The 16921-nt window shown below is 51.1% G+C and overlaps 1 protein-coding gene across 1 annotated transcript in view; it reads left to right on the forward strand.

The window, feature by feature from the left end:
• GPSM1 (G protein signaling modulator 1) overlaps positions 1-16921 on the forward strand; it is a 48258-nt gene that overhangs the window by 19313 nt on the left and 12024 nt on the right. The window contains exons 8-11 of the mRNA XM_065737292.1: positions 430-538; positions 2801-2927; positions 12622-12692; positions 14877-15056. Coding sequence (XP_065593364.1) covers positions 430-538; positions 2801-2927; positions 12622-12692; positions 14877-15056 — 487 coding nt within the window. The remainder of the gene's footprint in view (positions 1-429; positions 539-2800; positions 2928-12621; positions 12693-14876; positions 15057-16921) is intronic.

The raw sequence follows: 16921 nt of genomic DNA on the forward strand, positions 1-16921 counted from the left end.
CTGCTATCCAGCAGGGGGATGTTACATCCCTGCAGTGTTTTTTCCCTTTGCCGGATGATAGCTGTCCTCTTGATGCCTTGTGTATCCCTGGAGAGGAATCCTTGCGGTGCAGAGCAGATGGGAGCTCTCACTTCTGCTCTGATTGATGCTCACCTATGACGTCAAACTGTTCTGGGTCCTTGCTACACCACCTAGCTTTTGGCTGCTCTGGGTACAGCTCAATTTCTGAAATTATTGCTTATCCCCTGACCTTACTGACTTTAAGAGATTAAGCTGCCCGGCACGTTTCGCTTTCCTTAGGATGATATTTTGTGGGTGAAAGCAGAGCTGGGAGAGCTTGAGGTGCCCCTGAGGAGGCCGTGAAAGGGCTGCTGTGCTGTGCTGGGCTCTGCCCAGGATTTCTGTGGTCAACAGCTTCCTGTCTTTCAGGGTGGGAGAGGGAAGGGCCTGCTGGAGTCTCGGAAATGCCTACGTCTCCCTGGGGAGCCATGAGCAAGCTTTGCACTTTGCAAGGAAGCATCTCGAAATCTCTCAAGAGGTAAGAGAAGCTAGCTCAGGTCAGAGGGAACCAGTCCTCCCTGGTGAGAGGAAGACACGTTTTTATATCTGAACTTATTTTGATATAGCTACAGCCACTCTGTAAATTGCCCTCCTATCCATTGCTTCAGTGCAGTCCTGCAGAGCTTGGTTGGAAAATGTCCTTGTCATGGGAGGCTCCCAGGCTTCTGCCTTGCTAGGGATGGTACATCTGCTGTGCCTTGCTCTCACCTGATCCTCCTGTGTGAGAAAGGACCTGGGGAGCAGTTCATCAGCCTGCTGGCCAGGGTGCAGTGCACTCAATCTGCTGGTGGGATCCCTCTGAGCAGCAAGCTGTACCAGCTCCATACAGTGGGGCTCTGTGCACGCAGCTGGTTTCCACAAAAGTGCCTGCCTGGCTGCAGCTCTCCTGGTACAAACACAGAAAGTGTTTGCAGGAGCCTTTCTGCACAGGCTCAGATGTACAAGAAGGTGTTGTTTGCTTTCCAGTGTGTTACGTGGAAGTCAGTTGTGGCCTCTTCAGTGTTCCCCAGATTGAGAAATTGACCTTTTAGAGCACTAATTGAAATTGCTGTATGTAAGTGCTCTGTGTGTTCTCCTGTCTATGAGACTGGCTGAGTGGTGGGGTGGGGTTGACATACCAACCTAATGAAGTACATAATTATACTTATCAGACCAGCAGGAGAAATACTGTTTTTTGGTCCCGAAGTGGGACAAATGACCCTTTCCAGCTCTGTCATGCCAGGACAGGCAGTGAGGGCTCTGTACCCCACGGGGGGTGTTGGGGGGTGACAGTGGGGTCTGGGGGGGGAGGCAGGAAGGCTGATGGTGGTTCTCTCATCCTGATGTGATGGCTGCAGCTGCAGTGCGTCAGGAGTAGGTTACTCATGGCAGGTGGCAATAACAACCCCCCCACATCTTTAATTATGGAGTAGCACAGAGGCCGTGTCCATTGGTGTGTTAGCTTCCAGCAGCAAGTGATTCCCTTGTAAAGCTGATCAATTTTGCCTTGGGAATGAAGTTAAGACTCTCACGCTGTTGTGGTAAGCATCAGCACTTTGCCCATAGAAAAACTTAAGTTAAACCTTTGCCCGCTAATATTTAAAGCTTTATTTCCTGTCACCCTTTCCCCCTCCTGACCCAACATACCTCTGATAATGATACTTGAATCCAAAGGAAATTTGTTGCAAGTAACCACATGGGAAGCTGCTGCAAGGTGATCCCAGCTTGCTGCAGAATTCCTTCTGAAGCAGCTGGAGGGGAACATACTGCCTGGAGGTCCTGGAGGCTGCCCCAGCTCTCAGGTGTTGCATGGCAGTGCTTTCCTCACTCCTGTGTGTGGTGGGGGATGCTGGAGGAGCTGGGACAGCTGAGCTGGGGGCAGAGAGCCCCTGCTATGGCATGTGGGACAGGTGCCCTGACCTTATGCCTTAGCCTGACAGTGATGGGGCCCTGGAGAGAATCTGGAGTGAGTGGAAATCGGGGTAGTACTTAATAGAGCATCAAGGACTGTGCAACCTGACCAGGACATGGTAATTTCTCTGGAGATGATGTCAACAGCAAATCTCTTGTAATTGGCAGGGGATTTATGCCTGATGATAAGCTGTTTGATCTGCCTCCCTTTACTAGTGCTCAGGGCTTTGTCATAAATAATGTGGGGATTTATGATTCTGTTCTAGGACGATTCACGCTGCGGTCTATCTCAGAGGACCACAAAAGAGCAGTTGCAAGGCATTTAATGGGGACTCAGGCTTCTCCAAGGGAGCAGCCAAGGTCTCTCTGTAATAGAGGCGGCTGTTTCTCCAAGATTAGCAGCTGCTTCTGAGTGACCTCTCTGTGTTCGCTGCTGATACGCTGCACGGTCACTTTCGTGCCTGGTTAACCTTCGAGGCACGGCCAGCTTCATGTCCTGTGTGTCTCTGTTTTCAGAAGCACAAGCCACTGGAAAGATCTGTTCCTGAATATCCAACATCAGTTCCTTCAGGCTGGTGAGAGATGGAAAAAAATTAAATGGGAATTTGGATTGTCTCCATTTTAGTATTAGGTCAGGAGTAGAATGGAAATCCTGGTTTTCCCTCCCTCCATCCCAGCAGGTGAAACGTGGTTGGGCATGAGCAGCATGGCCGTGATGGTGTCCCAGGATGCCTCTGCTCTTCTGGATGGCTGTGTTTGCTGTGCTATGGGACTGGCCAGCACTCTGCTTGGGGCTGCTGGCTTACAGCACACTGCCTTTTAACCAACACCTCATTGTTTTCACCTGCAGATCGGGGACCGAACCGGTGAGCTGACAGCACAGGTAAACGTGGCCCAGCTCAGAGCAGTCCTTGGTTTGGGCCCTGGGGATGAGGACGTAGGCATGGCTCATCCTTACTCTGGCTACGAGGCACAAGGTGAGTGTCTGGGCACCTCCACGGGGCCACGTGAGATGTGGGATGTTGCATGGGGAGCTGGGGATGCATGCAAGATTGTGATATAAGAGGAAATGTGAATACCAGAAAGGAGACTGCAGTGTGTTTGCAGAAAGATGAGAGCAAAGGGCAAGTTGTTTCACAGCAGAATCATTTGGTTGCTCTGACCAAAGCCCATGGGCAGCATCTTGTTCCCCTCTCCTGCTCTGTGCTTGCCATGAGCTGTGAGGACAGGGAAGGATCCACCCCAAAGAGGGCACGGAGTGAGTTAATGGAATTAATCTGCATTGGGAATGAAGTTTCACATGCCAGGCAGCAAAGCAGCTTTTGTCTCTTGTAGAGCTCTGCAGCACCCTTTCAGCTGATGTGACTGATAGAGCGAGCTTTCAAAAGGTGACTGGCAGGGATTTTTGGCTGCTGTCATCCTGATTAGCACCCAAGGAATCAGACTAAAACAGGAGCTGGAGGCAGGTTGTGAGCATCAGTGTGCTGGGTACTGCTCCCACCTGCAGGGATGCTGAAGCTGGAAGCAAGGATGTCACAAGACTTGGTGATGGCACACGAAATGGTTCTGTGCTGCCCAGTGTGGACGAGTTCTCTCTGCCAGACTGACATGTCCCCAGCTTGGGGACCATCTGCCTGGCCTGCAGCTGCTACCATGGGTGTCTGGAGGTGCCTGGCATGGAAACTGGTTGCTCTGTAGCTGTGGACAGGTTTATTAATTTGGACAGATGAAGTCGCATCCTGGGAGGTGCAGGCTGATTAAATATGACCTTGTTAGTGCAGATGCTTTCGGAGATGGTGTGTTCTTTTTCCTGTTGGGAGAGCTGGCTCAGGGAAGGTGATGCACTGTTGGAGGCATGGTGCCGAGGGAGGGAGGGATGCTGCCTTTCAAGTGTTTGCTCTGTGTACTGATCTTGAATGTGTAGCTGCTGTGTCAGTGCTAAAGCTTTTCCTGAGAAATGGAGCTGGTGGGGAGGGAGCCAGTGTGCCCTGCCAACCTCCAGCAGAGCAGGGCTGGAGTCAGAGGTGGGGAAAGCTGCATGCTCCAGACTGGGTGAGATGGAGCTGAGCTTCAGGCTGCCTTCTGAGCAGTCTCTGCCATTTGATGTCACGGTGAGGAGAGCCTGCTTTTTATTTTTCCCCTCGAGATTATTTTCACAGCTTAAGGCTATAAAACGTCTGCATATTCATAAGGAAGCTAAGACCGTTGGGTAGGGCAGGCGTGCTGTGAAGTGCATGAATTCCACCAAGCTATGAAAAGTTTCATAGCAAATCTCAGTTCTGTGCAGTCAGAAGCTCTGAGCTGGACTGTTGGGCTGCCACGTCTGTCACAGGTCGCTTGCTTCCAAGTCTTGGGTCTGCCCTTCACTGGGGGCTTGGGGGGGAAGGAGTGTCTGGTATTTTCCTCTGCTGTTCTGGCTCCTCTTGCTGAGCTCTTTGTGATTTAATTAATGTTCTGAGAGCAATTGGACGTCAGAAGACAAAGCTGGAGGCCGGGGAAGTGGGACAGAGCTGCAGAAGTCTTGTGAAAGCAACGACCTTGTCAGGAAATGCAAACACACAGAGCTTAAAGCAACAAACCCCGAGGAGCTGGGGAGCAGCTAAAACATGAGGCACACAAACAGGGGTTGCATCTGCTTCTCTAAACACAGAATAGTGGCCCTGAGAAGTGCTCTTGCCCTTCCTTCACACACTGCAAGTAAAGAATCGAGTACTGATAGGATTTTGCTGCTGGAAAGAAGAGAACTTGCTGTGTCTGTCAGGGATTTGTGTTGTAGGGTCAAGGTCAGCCCTGCAGAGCAGGGTGAGAGCAGCCCTGGCCAGGTAGTGAGTGCAGCAGGGTTCTCATTGCTGCTCCAAAGGGAAAACCAACTCTGGACCACTTTTCCTCCCCGTGCTCAGCAGTGTGTCAGCATCAGCTGACATCTGATGGCAGCAGCAGTGTTAGGAGACACTGAGCAACACCTCTGCTGGCAGCTGGTGTGGGTGGGAGGATGGGGGTGTTCCAGGAGACGTTGGCATGTGGCTGCGTTCAGAGTTCCTGGCATGGTTTCTGTGCTGTTTGCAGTATGCAGCTGCTGCTGCTGCCCAGATGTTCTCAGTGAGCTCTGAAAGCAGGGAAGGGCCCAGCTGTGAGACAGGCTTCCCCTGCTCTGCACATCCTCTGCTGAAAGAAAGAGTGGGCACAAGGCTGCTCTGCTGGGCTGCACTTGAGTTTCAGGAGCCTCTGTGCTGGGCTCTGCTCATCCCTGCTTGATGAGCTTCAGGTGGTGTAGAGGTGGGCAGCCTGGGCAGGAGCAAACCATCTCCTTTCTGGACAATGACCAGATCTGTGTGGCTTTGAATGTGGATCTTTTCATCCTCAGTGCAATTTTGAGCTTCTTCACAGGGATCTTTGAACCCTGGAATAAATTGTGGATAGGAAAAAAAAAAAAACGCTTTTATGTTCCCCAGCCTATTTGTTTGTTTGCTTGCTTGCTTTCAATATCTTTGAAGTGTTTAAGAAGCATTTAGGGCTGCTGAAATGGGTTGGTCAGCCCAGCCTTGTACTGATGCAGAGCAGGAAGGAGGCAGCACTGCTCTCCTGTGCCTCGGGCTGGGATGCTGTGCCACAACCTTTCCTCTCCATGGCTTGCTCAGCCCTGCTGTGAGGCACTGTGTTGGGGGACAGCCAGCTGTGGCCCTCTGAGGCAGAATGCAGGGCAGCCTGGAAGGTGAATTTCTGTGCTCAGACAGCCAGCTGCTCAGTGGAGCCTTAGCTGGTGAGCTCAGGTTTGTGCTTGGTCTGCTGTGCGGTGTGGATGCTCACTCCCACCAAGGCAGCTGCAGGAAGAAGTCCACAGGGCTCCGAGTGCTTTGGTGGTCCTTGGGGTCATGCTTAAGGGAGCAGGGACAACAGGAGTGCTGCCTGAACAGGGAAGGGGGGCTCTTGAGATGGAGTCCTAGGACATCTGAAGGATGCCCCTTCATTATCTCTGTGATGAGTCTCCTAATTTCTCTGAGCAACCTCTGCTGTTACAGCTTCTAAATCACTCCAGCAGTGCTGATGGGGGGTGATGAACCTCTGAGTCAATTGGAATTAAATCAAGTTATTTAGCGCTCAACTCAGACTGTCCCAGCATTAGCTTTACAGAGTTAAAAAGATAATGTTCTTCCTGAAGTTTGAGCTGTATTTAGTTCTCTTGTTTCGCTTTGTGTGTGAGCCTCCTTCCCAGCATCAGTGCTAAGTGCAGCTTTGGTGTTAAGTTCAGTGTTCAGACTTTGCAGCTCAGAGCAGAGGAAATGCTTCAGGCCTGGAGGAGAGGATGTTGTGCTAATGAAACTCAGGTGTTTGTTTCATCTAGGTGCCAGGGGAGGCAGGGAAGGAGGAGCAGGGAAGGAGCCTGTTCTTGAATCCTTTGGCAGGAGAGGTACAACGTGGCCTTTGGCAAAGCCATCCCTTAAATCAAGGGACCTCTTGTTGTGGGAGAGTGACTTCATGGAGGCGGTCAGCTCCTTACAGCTGCCCAGCTGGGAGCCTCATGTCCCCTCTGGCAGCTGCTCCAGGCTCCAGCAGCTGTCCCAGCCCTGGTGTGCCTGCTTCCAGCAGTGCAGTTCCACAGGCAGTTATCTTTGGTAGCCAGCACATAAGAAATAGCTATGGTCATGAAAACTTTGTCTAATAGTGCAGCATCACCTTTAGGAACTAGATGCCCCTGCTTGGCTCTACTTGCAGCATGGCAAGAAAGCTCTCCTTCACTCATCCTTCTCATCATTAAAGGTCTTTGTGCGTGTGACTGTGGTGTGCTTTAGCACATCACCAGGCAGGGCAGGGCCAGAGCCTCAGGCAGCAGAGCTGGGAGTTTGTAGAGACAGCCAGAGTTCACAAATGTGAATTCTGGTGTGGCTGACCGTGCCCCAGTCAATGGAAAGTGCTTCAGGCTGGTGGCTGATGCATGACAGCATCCAGGAGGGAGGGATGAAAAATGTTGCCCCTTTTTCTGCAGGATATTGTGCTGTTTGATCACTGCATGTCTCTGCATCGTTCTTTCTCTTGCCCTCACTGAGTCAGCCCGTAGGATACAGCTGCTCTAACTGGGCTCGTTTGGCTGCTGGAGGTGTTGCCTGTGCTAATTACTGTGTGTCACTTTTGTGCTCAAACTCAGTTCCTTTTTGATCTCAGCTTGTTCAACGTGAGCTAATAACAGAACATCAGAGGTCATGAGGCTCTGCTATGTACTGGCAGAGAAAGTTTTATTCCTAGAAGAAAACCAGGTGCTCTTGCCAAGCCTATCCTGGCTGGTCTTGAACTGGCCCCAAGGTTACATGCCTCCCCCCATTCTGCTCCACCCGGTTCAGTTTATCTCCCAGAAAATCCTCTTGTCCCCACAACACTTAATCTATGAAGCCTCGCCTGGGGGAGGCCGTGGTTACACAAGGCTGCCTCTGGCATGGCTCCAAGCTTCCCACAAGCTCCAAGGCTTGTTGTATTCAGCTTCATTAGGTGGTGCTTCATTAGGTGCACTCTACATCCTGTATTGTGGGTATAGAAACAGAGATGCTTCATTATTTGTCCTGAATTGCCAACGCTTTCTTTGCAAAGCACCACATTCCAGCCTAACTCAGAAGAGAAATGCCCATTGCAGATGGCTGTGCAGGGGAAACTGGAATCAAAGACATGATCAACATGGCAGCAATTAGTACGAGTTTGTAAGGCTGTGAGATGTAGGATCACCTCATTCTAGGAGCCTGCAGCTTTCCTGAGCTGCACTGGCTGTGCCCATCCTAAGTGTGCTCCACTGAGCACCATGGAGCTCCTGGGTGCCACGTAGATGGGCAGTGCTGCTGCCACTCAGTTGTTGAGCTGTCAGATGGGATCCTGGAAGATGCAAGACTTGGGTGCCACATACATTAAGTGCCTCTGCCAAGTCAGGCGGATGAGCATCCTGATTCAGAAGGAACTTCTTGTTAGTGCCTATTGTATGTATGTGTTTTTATGATGGGACAGTTTTGCCTTGGGGGTGGGGGGGGGGGGAGCCACTGTGAAACTGTTATTCTGGAGAAGGTTTTTGTAGTGCTCAGGATCTTGTCTGGAGGATTGATATTTGCTCAGCTGTGTGCTGGTCTGTGTGCCAATGATTACAGTGCTGCAGAGCAAACACTGGAGCCCAATCTTCTCAGCAGAAGAGGTTTTGTTCCCCTCCTCTGGCTTTCAGGAGGAAGCACAGGGCTGAGAATGCAGGACCTTGCGTGGGTCCAAAGCATTTCTGAGAATGTCTGATGTGACAGTGTGCTGGAAGGAACCTTCCTGCTGCTCTCCCTGGCCCTTAGCTGTGGGTTGCCTTTGTCCTTTGTGCGTCCTTTCTCTTGCGAGCCATACATGTTTGTGGCTTTTGTCTGAACCACAGAGTCCTCACATAGCTGGTAGGGAGAGAAGAATTGTTTTAGCCATCTCACCATGTCTTCAGCAATGGAAGAAGCCAGAGATGTTGGGATTTCCCTGGTCCTTTCCAGTCCATAAGGTGGGTAGGCAAGCAGATGCTCCTTCCCATAGATGGCTGCACAAAAGCTTGGTGCCAGCATTTTGTGGCTCAGTCATCGTAAATAACTGATACTATTTGCTCTCTCTATTTAGGGGAAAGCATTGTTCTATCCCAGTAACATCAACTGGGAAAACAAATGCCAGCATTTGTCATGCAAGTGCTGGCACTAATAGAGGTCAAGTGGATTTATAGTACCAGAACCCATTATGTGTTTGAAGACTAATTAAAGCCCTAAATGAGATGCTTGTTCTACTGGGTGCATTTTTATTTTTTTTTCCTTGCTGCTGTGTTTTTTTTTTTCCTCTTCTTTCCCCTCTGAAGAGCACTGGCTGCGATAATGGAGCACTAGCTCAACAGAGATGTCCTGATTAGATGTCAGCAGCCTAAGATTTGAGATGTTCTGGACACACTGAGAGATTGCTGGATTGCATCTCTGCAGTTGTGGTAGGGTTTACAGAGCAGCCTTTCTCCCCAGCTGGCTGTTGGCTGGTCTAATTGAATGAGATTTAACGATATTTGGAGCTGTCTGCCAGAACCAGGGTTCTGAAATGTTGGGGTCTGTGCAAATATGGGAAGGCAATGGTCTGGGCTGGAAGAACATGCCTGAAGGACAAGTTGGTATCTCGGTTGATTTGGGTCTTTGAAATGGCCTTTTCAAGTGCTTATGCTGAGATTTGTGCTCTGTGGGGTAACTGCTGTCCCTGAGCTGCCATGGGGCCACGTGCCTGACCTGCTGTGTGCACTGCTCAGCTGTGAGTGCTGGAGGGGGGGGGGGGAGCAGTGCTGGCCATGTAACCTTTCCCCAGTGGTCTTCTGTGGAGTTCTGTCAGCTTCAATTCTGGTACAGCCACGGAGAGGTAGACAGTGTGATCCAGAACTGCCAGCTGCTGTGTGCTGGGGAGATTGTTCTGTCTAGGGAGGAGGCAGCTCTCCAGGCTGGGGAGGGGGGAGAGCTTAGGAGTCCTCAAAGCACATGTCAGCTTGATGAGAGCTCCTCGCAGGGCTCCCTGAGCTGCTGCTACACATGTTGTGCTCAATCTTGTCAACGTTGAGATCTCAGGAGTGCCAGCAGGATACAGGGACTGCTCATGCAGGAGCAGAACTGCCCCCTCTGTCTGCTCAGTTTTAGCCTACTGTGAATTTATGTGGGGTGATCCATGGCTGTTCTGTGATAAAACACTTCCCTGAGTTCTCTGTGGCTACGTTTTGCATGGCAGCAAGGTACTGCAAGAGAATTCTTGCTGTGTGAGCATCTCCTTGGGAGGAACCCAGCTCATCGTCCCAGGGTCTCGTTGCCCAGTGGGGACTGGAGCTACCCAACTTCTGGCTATGAAAAATGAATGGAAATAAAGCATCCTGTGTCTGTGTCATCACGGGTAGCACAAAGTCTCAGCATCTCTGCAGAGTGTAGATGCGAGAAAGAAGTATCTGGAGGTGGATAAATTTGGGTTGCTGTCCCAAAGATGGAAAAGAAGGGAGCAGTTGTGAGATGAGGGAGCTAGGAGAAGCAAAGATGTCTCAGTCACATCCCTTGCTCTCTTCCAGTCAGTTTCCCCTGGAGTTCATTGCTCCCTCCCGGGTGGGGAGGGACTGCTTCCAGTTTTAAAACAGAGGAATGTGGAAACCGTTAAACAGCCCAGGAACCAAACTGCCAGAGCGAAAAAACAAGTGTTAAAGACAGAAACTGAACTTGCTGGACTGTTGAGATCACAGGAGGTGGAGGGGGGAATTTTGGGTGGGGGAAAAAGAAGTTTAAAAAGCAACAACACCACTGAATGCTGCGAAGGACAACATCCGAGGAGCTGCAGGAAAACAAGCCATGAATGCAGGCAGTCAGCGTCTGCACTCAGCTGATGTTCACAAGAAGTTTTCAGCACGCTCTTATTAAAGACCTCAGCAAACCTTAAAGACAGAGAGAGCATTTAGAAATGCCCCTGAGGTTTTCAGTTACTCTGCAGTTGGCTTGGTAAACACGCCAATAAATGCTGGAGAGAGAAGAGAAAACCTTACAGAGGAACAGACACGTATTTTCAGCTGCTCAGTCTGCTGCCTCTACCACTGTTGGTCGGTGCTGGGGAAGAGGTGGTGGACAGGGATGTCTGCACTGTGTTAGAGCTGCGGGTACTGCTGGCAGAAGAGACTTTGGAGGAGGTTGGGGCAGTGCACCCAATCTGGAGCCATCAGGGGGAACGTTCTGCCTGGGGACAGCGAGCTGATGGGACCGCTCCCATTGCGGTGTGCGTGTGAGTATGGGACTCTCTCTGCTCTCCTGGAAGATGGGTGCATGGGCTCTGGAGTGATGGTGAAAGTGGAAACCAGGTGCTTTTGGGGTACCCCTTGGCCTCACAGCTGGTTGTCTTTTGTTCTGGAAGGAAATAGTTGGGCTGCTTGGAGTTGGGTTTATAGTTCCTCTCTTAGCTCAGCTGAGTTTGGCAGCAGAACACCAGCACCAAAACAACTGGAGAAGACAAATCACTCTGCGTGCCCTTATTGCCGGGGCAGTCTGACGACGTGTATTTAATTAACAAAAGAGGAAGGCATGTTTTCTCAGAGATGAATGGTTGCTGGCCAGTGGCTTAATGCTATTGCGAATGTACCTGAGGATGGAGGTGTGTAATTAACGACTCTTCAGGCTGTTAGAAGCGATGTGAGTTTATCTAATCAGACACACACTGCTCCTCCAGGGCTTTCCTGGAAGTGGCCGTTAGGAGCTGCAGTGACGCACGCTGGCTTCCAAGTGCTGGCCTCACCTCTCAGGCATCGCTGCCAAACCCACGTGTGCCATCTGATTTAGCTTGCTTTGTTCTCTTGGCATTGTGGGAAGAGACCCCTCCATCCTGCTGGTGTCCATGGGTCGTGGGGGGGATGTTGTCTTGTGCATCCCACCGAAGACATCAGCTTTAGTGAAGATGTGGTACCTTAGGGTAGCTTAGTAAACATAAGCCAAGGGCTGACATAAAACTGGAAAGATAGTGAGTTTTGCATGAGTGAGTCCTGCCCGCTCCAAAGGGACATCGGTGTCAGAGCAGTGTCAGCAGCACCCGCTCAGCTTCCAGGATCAAACCCTGATGGTGCTGAGCTGCTGTCAAAGGACTGAGCAGTGTGGGGGGAGACAGAGCCTGGTAGGCTGGTGGCTGCCTGTCACTGTGATTCTCCTTGCTCTGTGTCCTCACCACACGTTCAGAGCCTGCATCAGAGCTGTGGGAAAAGCAGCAGTGCCGTTAAACGTTGGTGGGAAACCGAGGGACCTTTGGGTTCGGTGAATTTGCTGTTGCAGGAACCACTCTCAGCTCAGTGGTTTCCGTTCTCAGGGCTGGGAGGCTGGCTTTCGATTCACATATGCTCCTCACCCTCTTCCAGGGCATCCCCCCAAGCTTGGGAGTAGCTGTCATGGGACCTCGAGTCCAATGTTTCTTCTGCTGTGCTTGGTGTGGCTCTCAGCTAAATCAGACTTTCAGCAAAGACCAGGGATGGGGAGCAGAAAGCAGAAAGGGCAGGAGCATTCCCAGCTGCATTAAAGGCATCCCAGGGCTGCTTGGTTTGTGCTGGCAGAGAGGGGACAGCAGCTGGAGGGAGTTTGGAGAGCACAGGTTTGAAGCTGTTATCATTTGGGTATTACATTTAAATTAATTGTATGAAATCTCATGTATCAAAGATGCTTTCAAATTTTATGATTTATCAAGGCAAGGTTTCATCTTAATGCTGAGCCCATGAAGGCCTTTGCACTCTCACTTAGTTTTCTAGCCCTTGTGACTGTAGAGAACAGCCCCGAGCTGTGTCCCAGACACATTCTTTAACCTAAAAACATGAAGATAAAGCAGCAGTGCCCCACGTTATGTTTTTGTTATGATTTTTCTCAATGTCAGTCCCCTGTGCTTGGGGTGGGAGCTGTAACTTTGGGATTCCTGAGACCTCTGCTGAGATCCAGGGTCACAGTGCAGCCCCGCCAGTGGTTTGTGCAGCTCTGGCTGTCACTGTGATAGCACTTTGCAAACAATTCAAAACAACAGAGAGAAAATACATTTGAACCTCAAGGACAGTGCAGCTGCAGCATCCCGTCCGTCACACTTCACAGCAGTGGGAGCTGAGGGGCTGCCCCACTTGGAGTGCATCTGTGACTCCTTCTGATGCGAGAGTGCATTGTTTTGCAGGAGCCAGGCCAAAGAGACTCCAAAGAAACAGCATGGACAGCTTAGACCTCCTGAAGTTCCCTTCTGAAAAGGTAAGCAAAGAGGTCTGCGTGGCCTGGAGGGCTGAGTGTGGGTAGGAATCCGTGGTGGCTCGCTGACTGGCAGCAGGAAGGATGCAATTAGCAGGTGTCATTGGAGTCAATGGGATTAACCAAAGAGGGTTTCTAGTGAGCTTGGAGGAGAGGCACTTAACTGAAAGCTGAAAAAGGCACTTCTGGGCTTTTTTTGGAAAACAGTCCTCTATCAAAGAGGATAAGAGGGAGCGGTTTTAGCCCCTGTAGAGGCTGGTGGCACATCTCGATGTGTTATTAACCCAGCAGAGTGCTTTGCTCAGTGCAGGGAGGAAGGAGAGGTCAGAAGCAAGAGCTGTGCCTTGCAGGAGGCAGAGGATTTTTTTTCAAGGGGCTTTAAGGACTGCATCTGCTCAGGTGCTCTGCTGCAAATGTCAGATCCGAGCAGAGCAGCACTCTCACTCTCTCCCCAGGGCAAAAGCTGCTTGTGCACACAGCTGCAGGCACTGAGCCTTCCCACCTCCAGGGTTCATTTACATCCCTGAGAAAATCCTGCCCGGGGTGGCTGGGTTTGCCTGGGGCAGCTGTTGGTTTGCCATGGGGCTCCATCACGCTTGCCCTGGGGGAGGGGGGCCAGGTGGGCACCATGTTCAGCTTTTGGGCTGCAGAGCTGATGGTCTGGGGGTCACAGGACAGCAGTGCCAGAGGGATGCTCAGTTGTGTGTCCCAACCCAGTGGTCAGTTTTGCTGATATGTGGTCTGCTGTAACAGCTGAGCCTCCTTCAAGGTGCAGGGTGGGTGTGTTTCAGGGGTCCTGGGGGGAGCAAATGGGAGCTGTGGGTCGGGGTACAGGACCTGGTGCCCAATGGGCAGTGGCAGTGCTGCTGTGTATCCTGCTCTCTCCAGCCCTGCTCCTTGTCTTGATCTTTGCTCTTGGCTCCCAGCCATAGGTCCTTGTTTATTCCTCTCTCCACCAGACTAAAAATCTCTTTATCACATGCTGGCTTTCACCCCGAAGGTGCTTACACGCTGTAATTGAGTCATCTTTCCTTTTGGTGTGAAGGAAACAGTTTGAAGCTCCTAGGCAAGGCAGCTTCTGTGCTGCCACTTTAGTGCCTGCTTTTCAAGGTGCAGACACCAGCCAGGCTGCAGTCGGTCCTATGGATAACATCTAAAGAATCGAAACTCTCCTTACTGTTCCTGTTTGCGTTGTAAGGAGTGGAAAACTCATTTTGGCTTCAGCACCCTTTGCCAGCCCCTTGGTGCACTGTGGCTTCAGATCCTCTGGGGAGCTCTGCCTTTCCAGGGTCCATGTCCTGACACGTCAGCATGTGGTGAGGAGCGAGGGCAGCCTGGGAGTCTCCTTGGTGCTCTGTGGTTTGCAGCATGCCAAAGCACCAAGCAGGTTTAGGTGCCTTTGGAGCTGAATGCTGCGCACTCATTCCCGCTGGTGCTTCTGTATCAGGGCTGCATCTGCATGACAGCTGTGATGAGGTTGTTATGATAGCTCAGGCAGCCCATTAACATGAGGCTTTGACTCAGAAGGGATGGAGCTGTGTGCCTCGGAGGAAGGCAGTGAGGATGAGGAAGCCAAGTGAGGAGCAGCAGTGAGAGGGGACGAGAACCAGAACGTGAGATGTGATGTGTCACCTCCGCTCCCCTGTGTGTTACACAGAGGCGATGATCCTGTGTTCTGTATAGCCATGGGAGCACTGTGCACAGCACCGAAGAAAGCAAAGGAGGATGGCAGCGAGGAAGCAGGGGACTGCTTGTAGCCATCTGTTGCAGTTGTCATGTCACCCTGCAGTCCCCGTGTGCTGCTGTGGCACAGGACTGGGTGAAAGAGCGAATGGGGCTCCGAAGGGCTGGCCCTGATGGTGGAGGCAGCCATCACTTCCCGTGTCTGTAAATAAGCCAGCCATGCCCCTATCCCCATCCTTGTTTTGTTTTAAGGGGATGCTGCTTCTCCCTCACCTCTCCCTCTGGAGGAGTTGACTATTGCGTATTGTTTAGGTGATGCTTCCCCTCCACTTGTTAAAATCATCCTCTGCAGCTATACACAAAATACATCAGCTCCTACAGTCCAAATGCTACATTAACTCCTTGTTTCCGTGCATCTCCTGCACTCTGAATCTTAGGCCAACAGGTTTCCGCATGTACAAATTGCTCGACTTGGGTACAACGACTATTTCTTGCTCTCCCAAGGACCAGAACGGGGACAGCCATCACGTGGGGGACCTGAAGATATCGGGAAAAGAGTTCTTGTCTTTACCTGCAAGCTCAAAGAAATACGGGGAGCACCAATCAGGTTTGGAGAGAAGATCCCAAGGGCCGTGCACGTCACCTCTGGATAGCAGCCACGTCCGAGTGCAGGTGCCGCAGTCGGTAGGAAGAAGTGTTTTTCCTCCTCTAATTCTCATCCAGGAGCTTCTTTAGGGGTATTGTCATTCCTTCCTTGTTTTTAAGCAGGGTTAGGGGTGGTAGTGTGGCTGTTGGGTGGGAAGCAGGTGTGCTCCTCAATTAGTCAACGATTTGGGCAGAGATGATGGCAAATCCTTGCCAAGGAGCTTCTCTCTGGAAGGATGTTAGGGGAAGCACGCTTACAAAAAGGCAGGAGCTGTCTGATGTCTGTGATTTATGGGTTATGGGCATGCAGCAAGTCCCATGGTTGGTGGTGAGCAGCTCAGGCTTGGGCTGTGCTTGGCTCCTCAAAGATGATGGGCATCTGTGTCATGGAAAGCTCTTCTTGTGCCTTTCTGACCTCTTCAGCCTGAACAACCAAGCTGTTTGTTGGGCTGCTGTGTTCTGGTGGTGCTGATGTTCATGCTGTGACACTGGCAAATGCACTGGGAAGGTTTCCTGCAGCTCTGTTGGTTTTGGTCTTGGTTTTGGAAATGGGAATCGCACTCACAAAGAATGACACGTTTCTGTGTCCTGGGAGGGGGCTCAGAGATGTTTGAACTCAGTGAGAAGCACCGAGTCCTCAGCTCACTGCTGCTGGGGATGGATTGTAACAGCAAACTCTTCTGATCGTGTGGGTGCTCCAAAGTGTTTGGTCTCCTGCTTTGTGCTCAGGCTGTAATGCACCACTACAATTCTGTGATCACTCCCTTGAATCCAGACGGAATCAGTCCAAGCCAGGAGAGACAGGCTTCTTTGTTCTTGGTGTTTAAGGAACACAGTACACTATTTTTGTGCTGGATAGGAAAGGGTCTGAGCTTCAGAGCTTGGGATGAAGCCTATCTGTAGAGAGGGGAGGTTGGAACGTGGTTCCTTGTTCCCATTCTGTGGGCTGCAGGTAGAACACATCCCAATCTGTGCATCCACGCACATCCCTTTCTGTCTGCAGACAGTCCTGGTTTTCTGTTCCGCTGTCTGACCGCTGGAGACAGGATTTTTACACCAGTTGTTTCTTTTAGACTTCTCTGAGCTGCTGCTTCACTCCCAACAGTGTCGATGGAAATGGTCTAACAGGAAAAGCATTTCCTGCTGCTCACCGGTGCAAACATGATCGTTGGGAAGGAAAACAAAGCTCATCTGAGCCAGAAAGGAGACAGCAGCATGGGGGCATCCGAGGGAATACAAAGACAGAAAATAACCAGCCAGCTTCTGCTAGAAATAGCTTTGTATTTTTAACTCGGACATTGAGCCAGAAAACAAACAAAAGCTGTGCTCCAGCAAGAGCAAGGCAAGGAGTGCTCTGAGGTGTGCAGTGTGAGCACACAGGGTTTGGGCAGTAGGAAGGACCCCAGGGATGCTGCCAGCCACCAGCAAGCTGTCACCATACGTGCAGGGTATGGGACAGGCTCACAGCAGTCAGTGCCTTTGCTCTCTCTGGGTACATGGGCTGAGTCTCGAGAGTCTGGTTTTAGTTCAGTCCCCAAACATCCCTGGTGGCAAACAGCAGAGAGTGAACTTGAGACAGGCAGAGCAGAGCAGTGGGGAAAAGCAGCATCTCCCTCCTCACAGACACCAAATGTTCCCATTTTGTCCCAGGAGAGTGTAGATCACACACTCAGCCATGCTCTTGGCTGGAGGAGAAGGGGGACTGTCTGTCCTACGTTGTGCAGAATGTTCACCTTGGTAACCAATGGACCACAGCCATAAAAATAACCTGTTAGATTGGGTTGTTCTCAGACTGTAGCTGTACCAAAGGGAAGGCAGACGTATGCATAACCCTTTTCCTAAAGGCTTCTGAAGTACCTCCAGACATCCAGAAGCTCTGCAGGGAGATGAGAAGGGAAGAACAC

The sequence above is a fragment of the Cyrtonyx montezumae genome, unplaced genomic scaffold, assembly GCF_038088225.1.
Source record: "Cyrtonyx montezumae isolate F1298 unplaced genomic scaffold, pur_monq_1.0 scaffold_20, whole genome shotgun sequence".
Classification (NCBI taxonomy): Eukaryota; Metazoa; Chordata; class Aves; order Galliformes; family Odontophoridae; genus Cyrtonyx; species Cyrtonyx montezumae.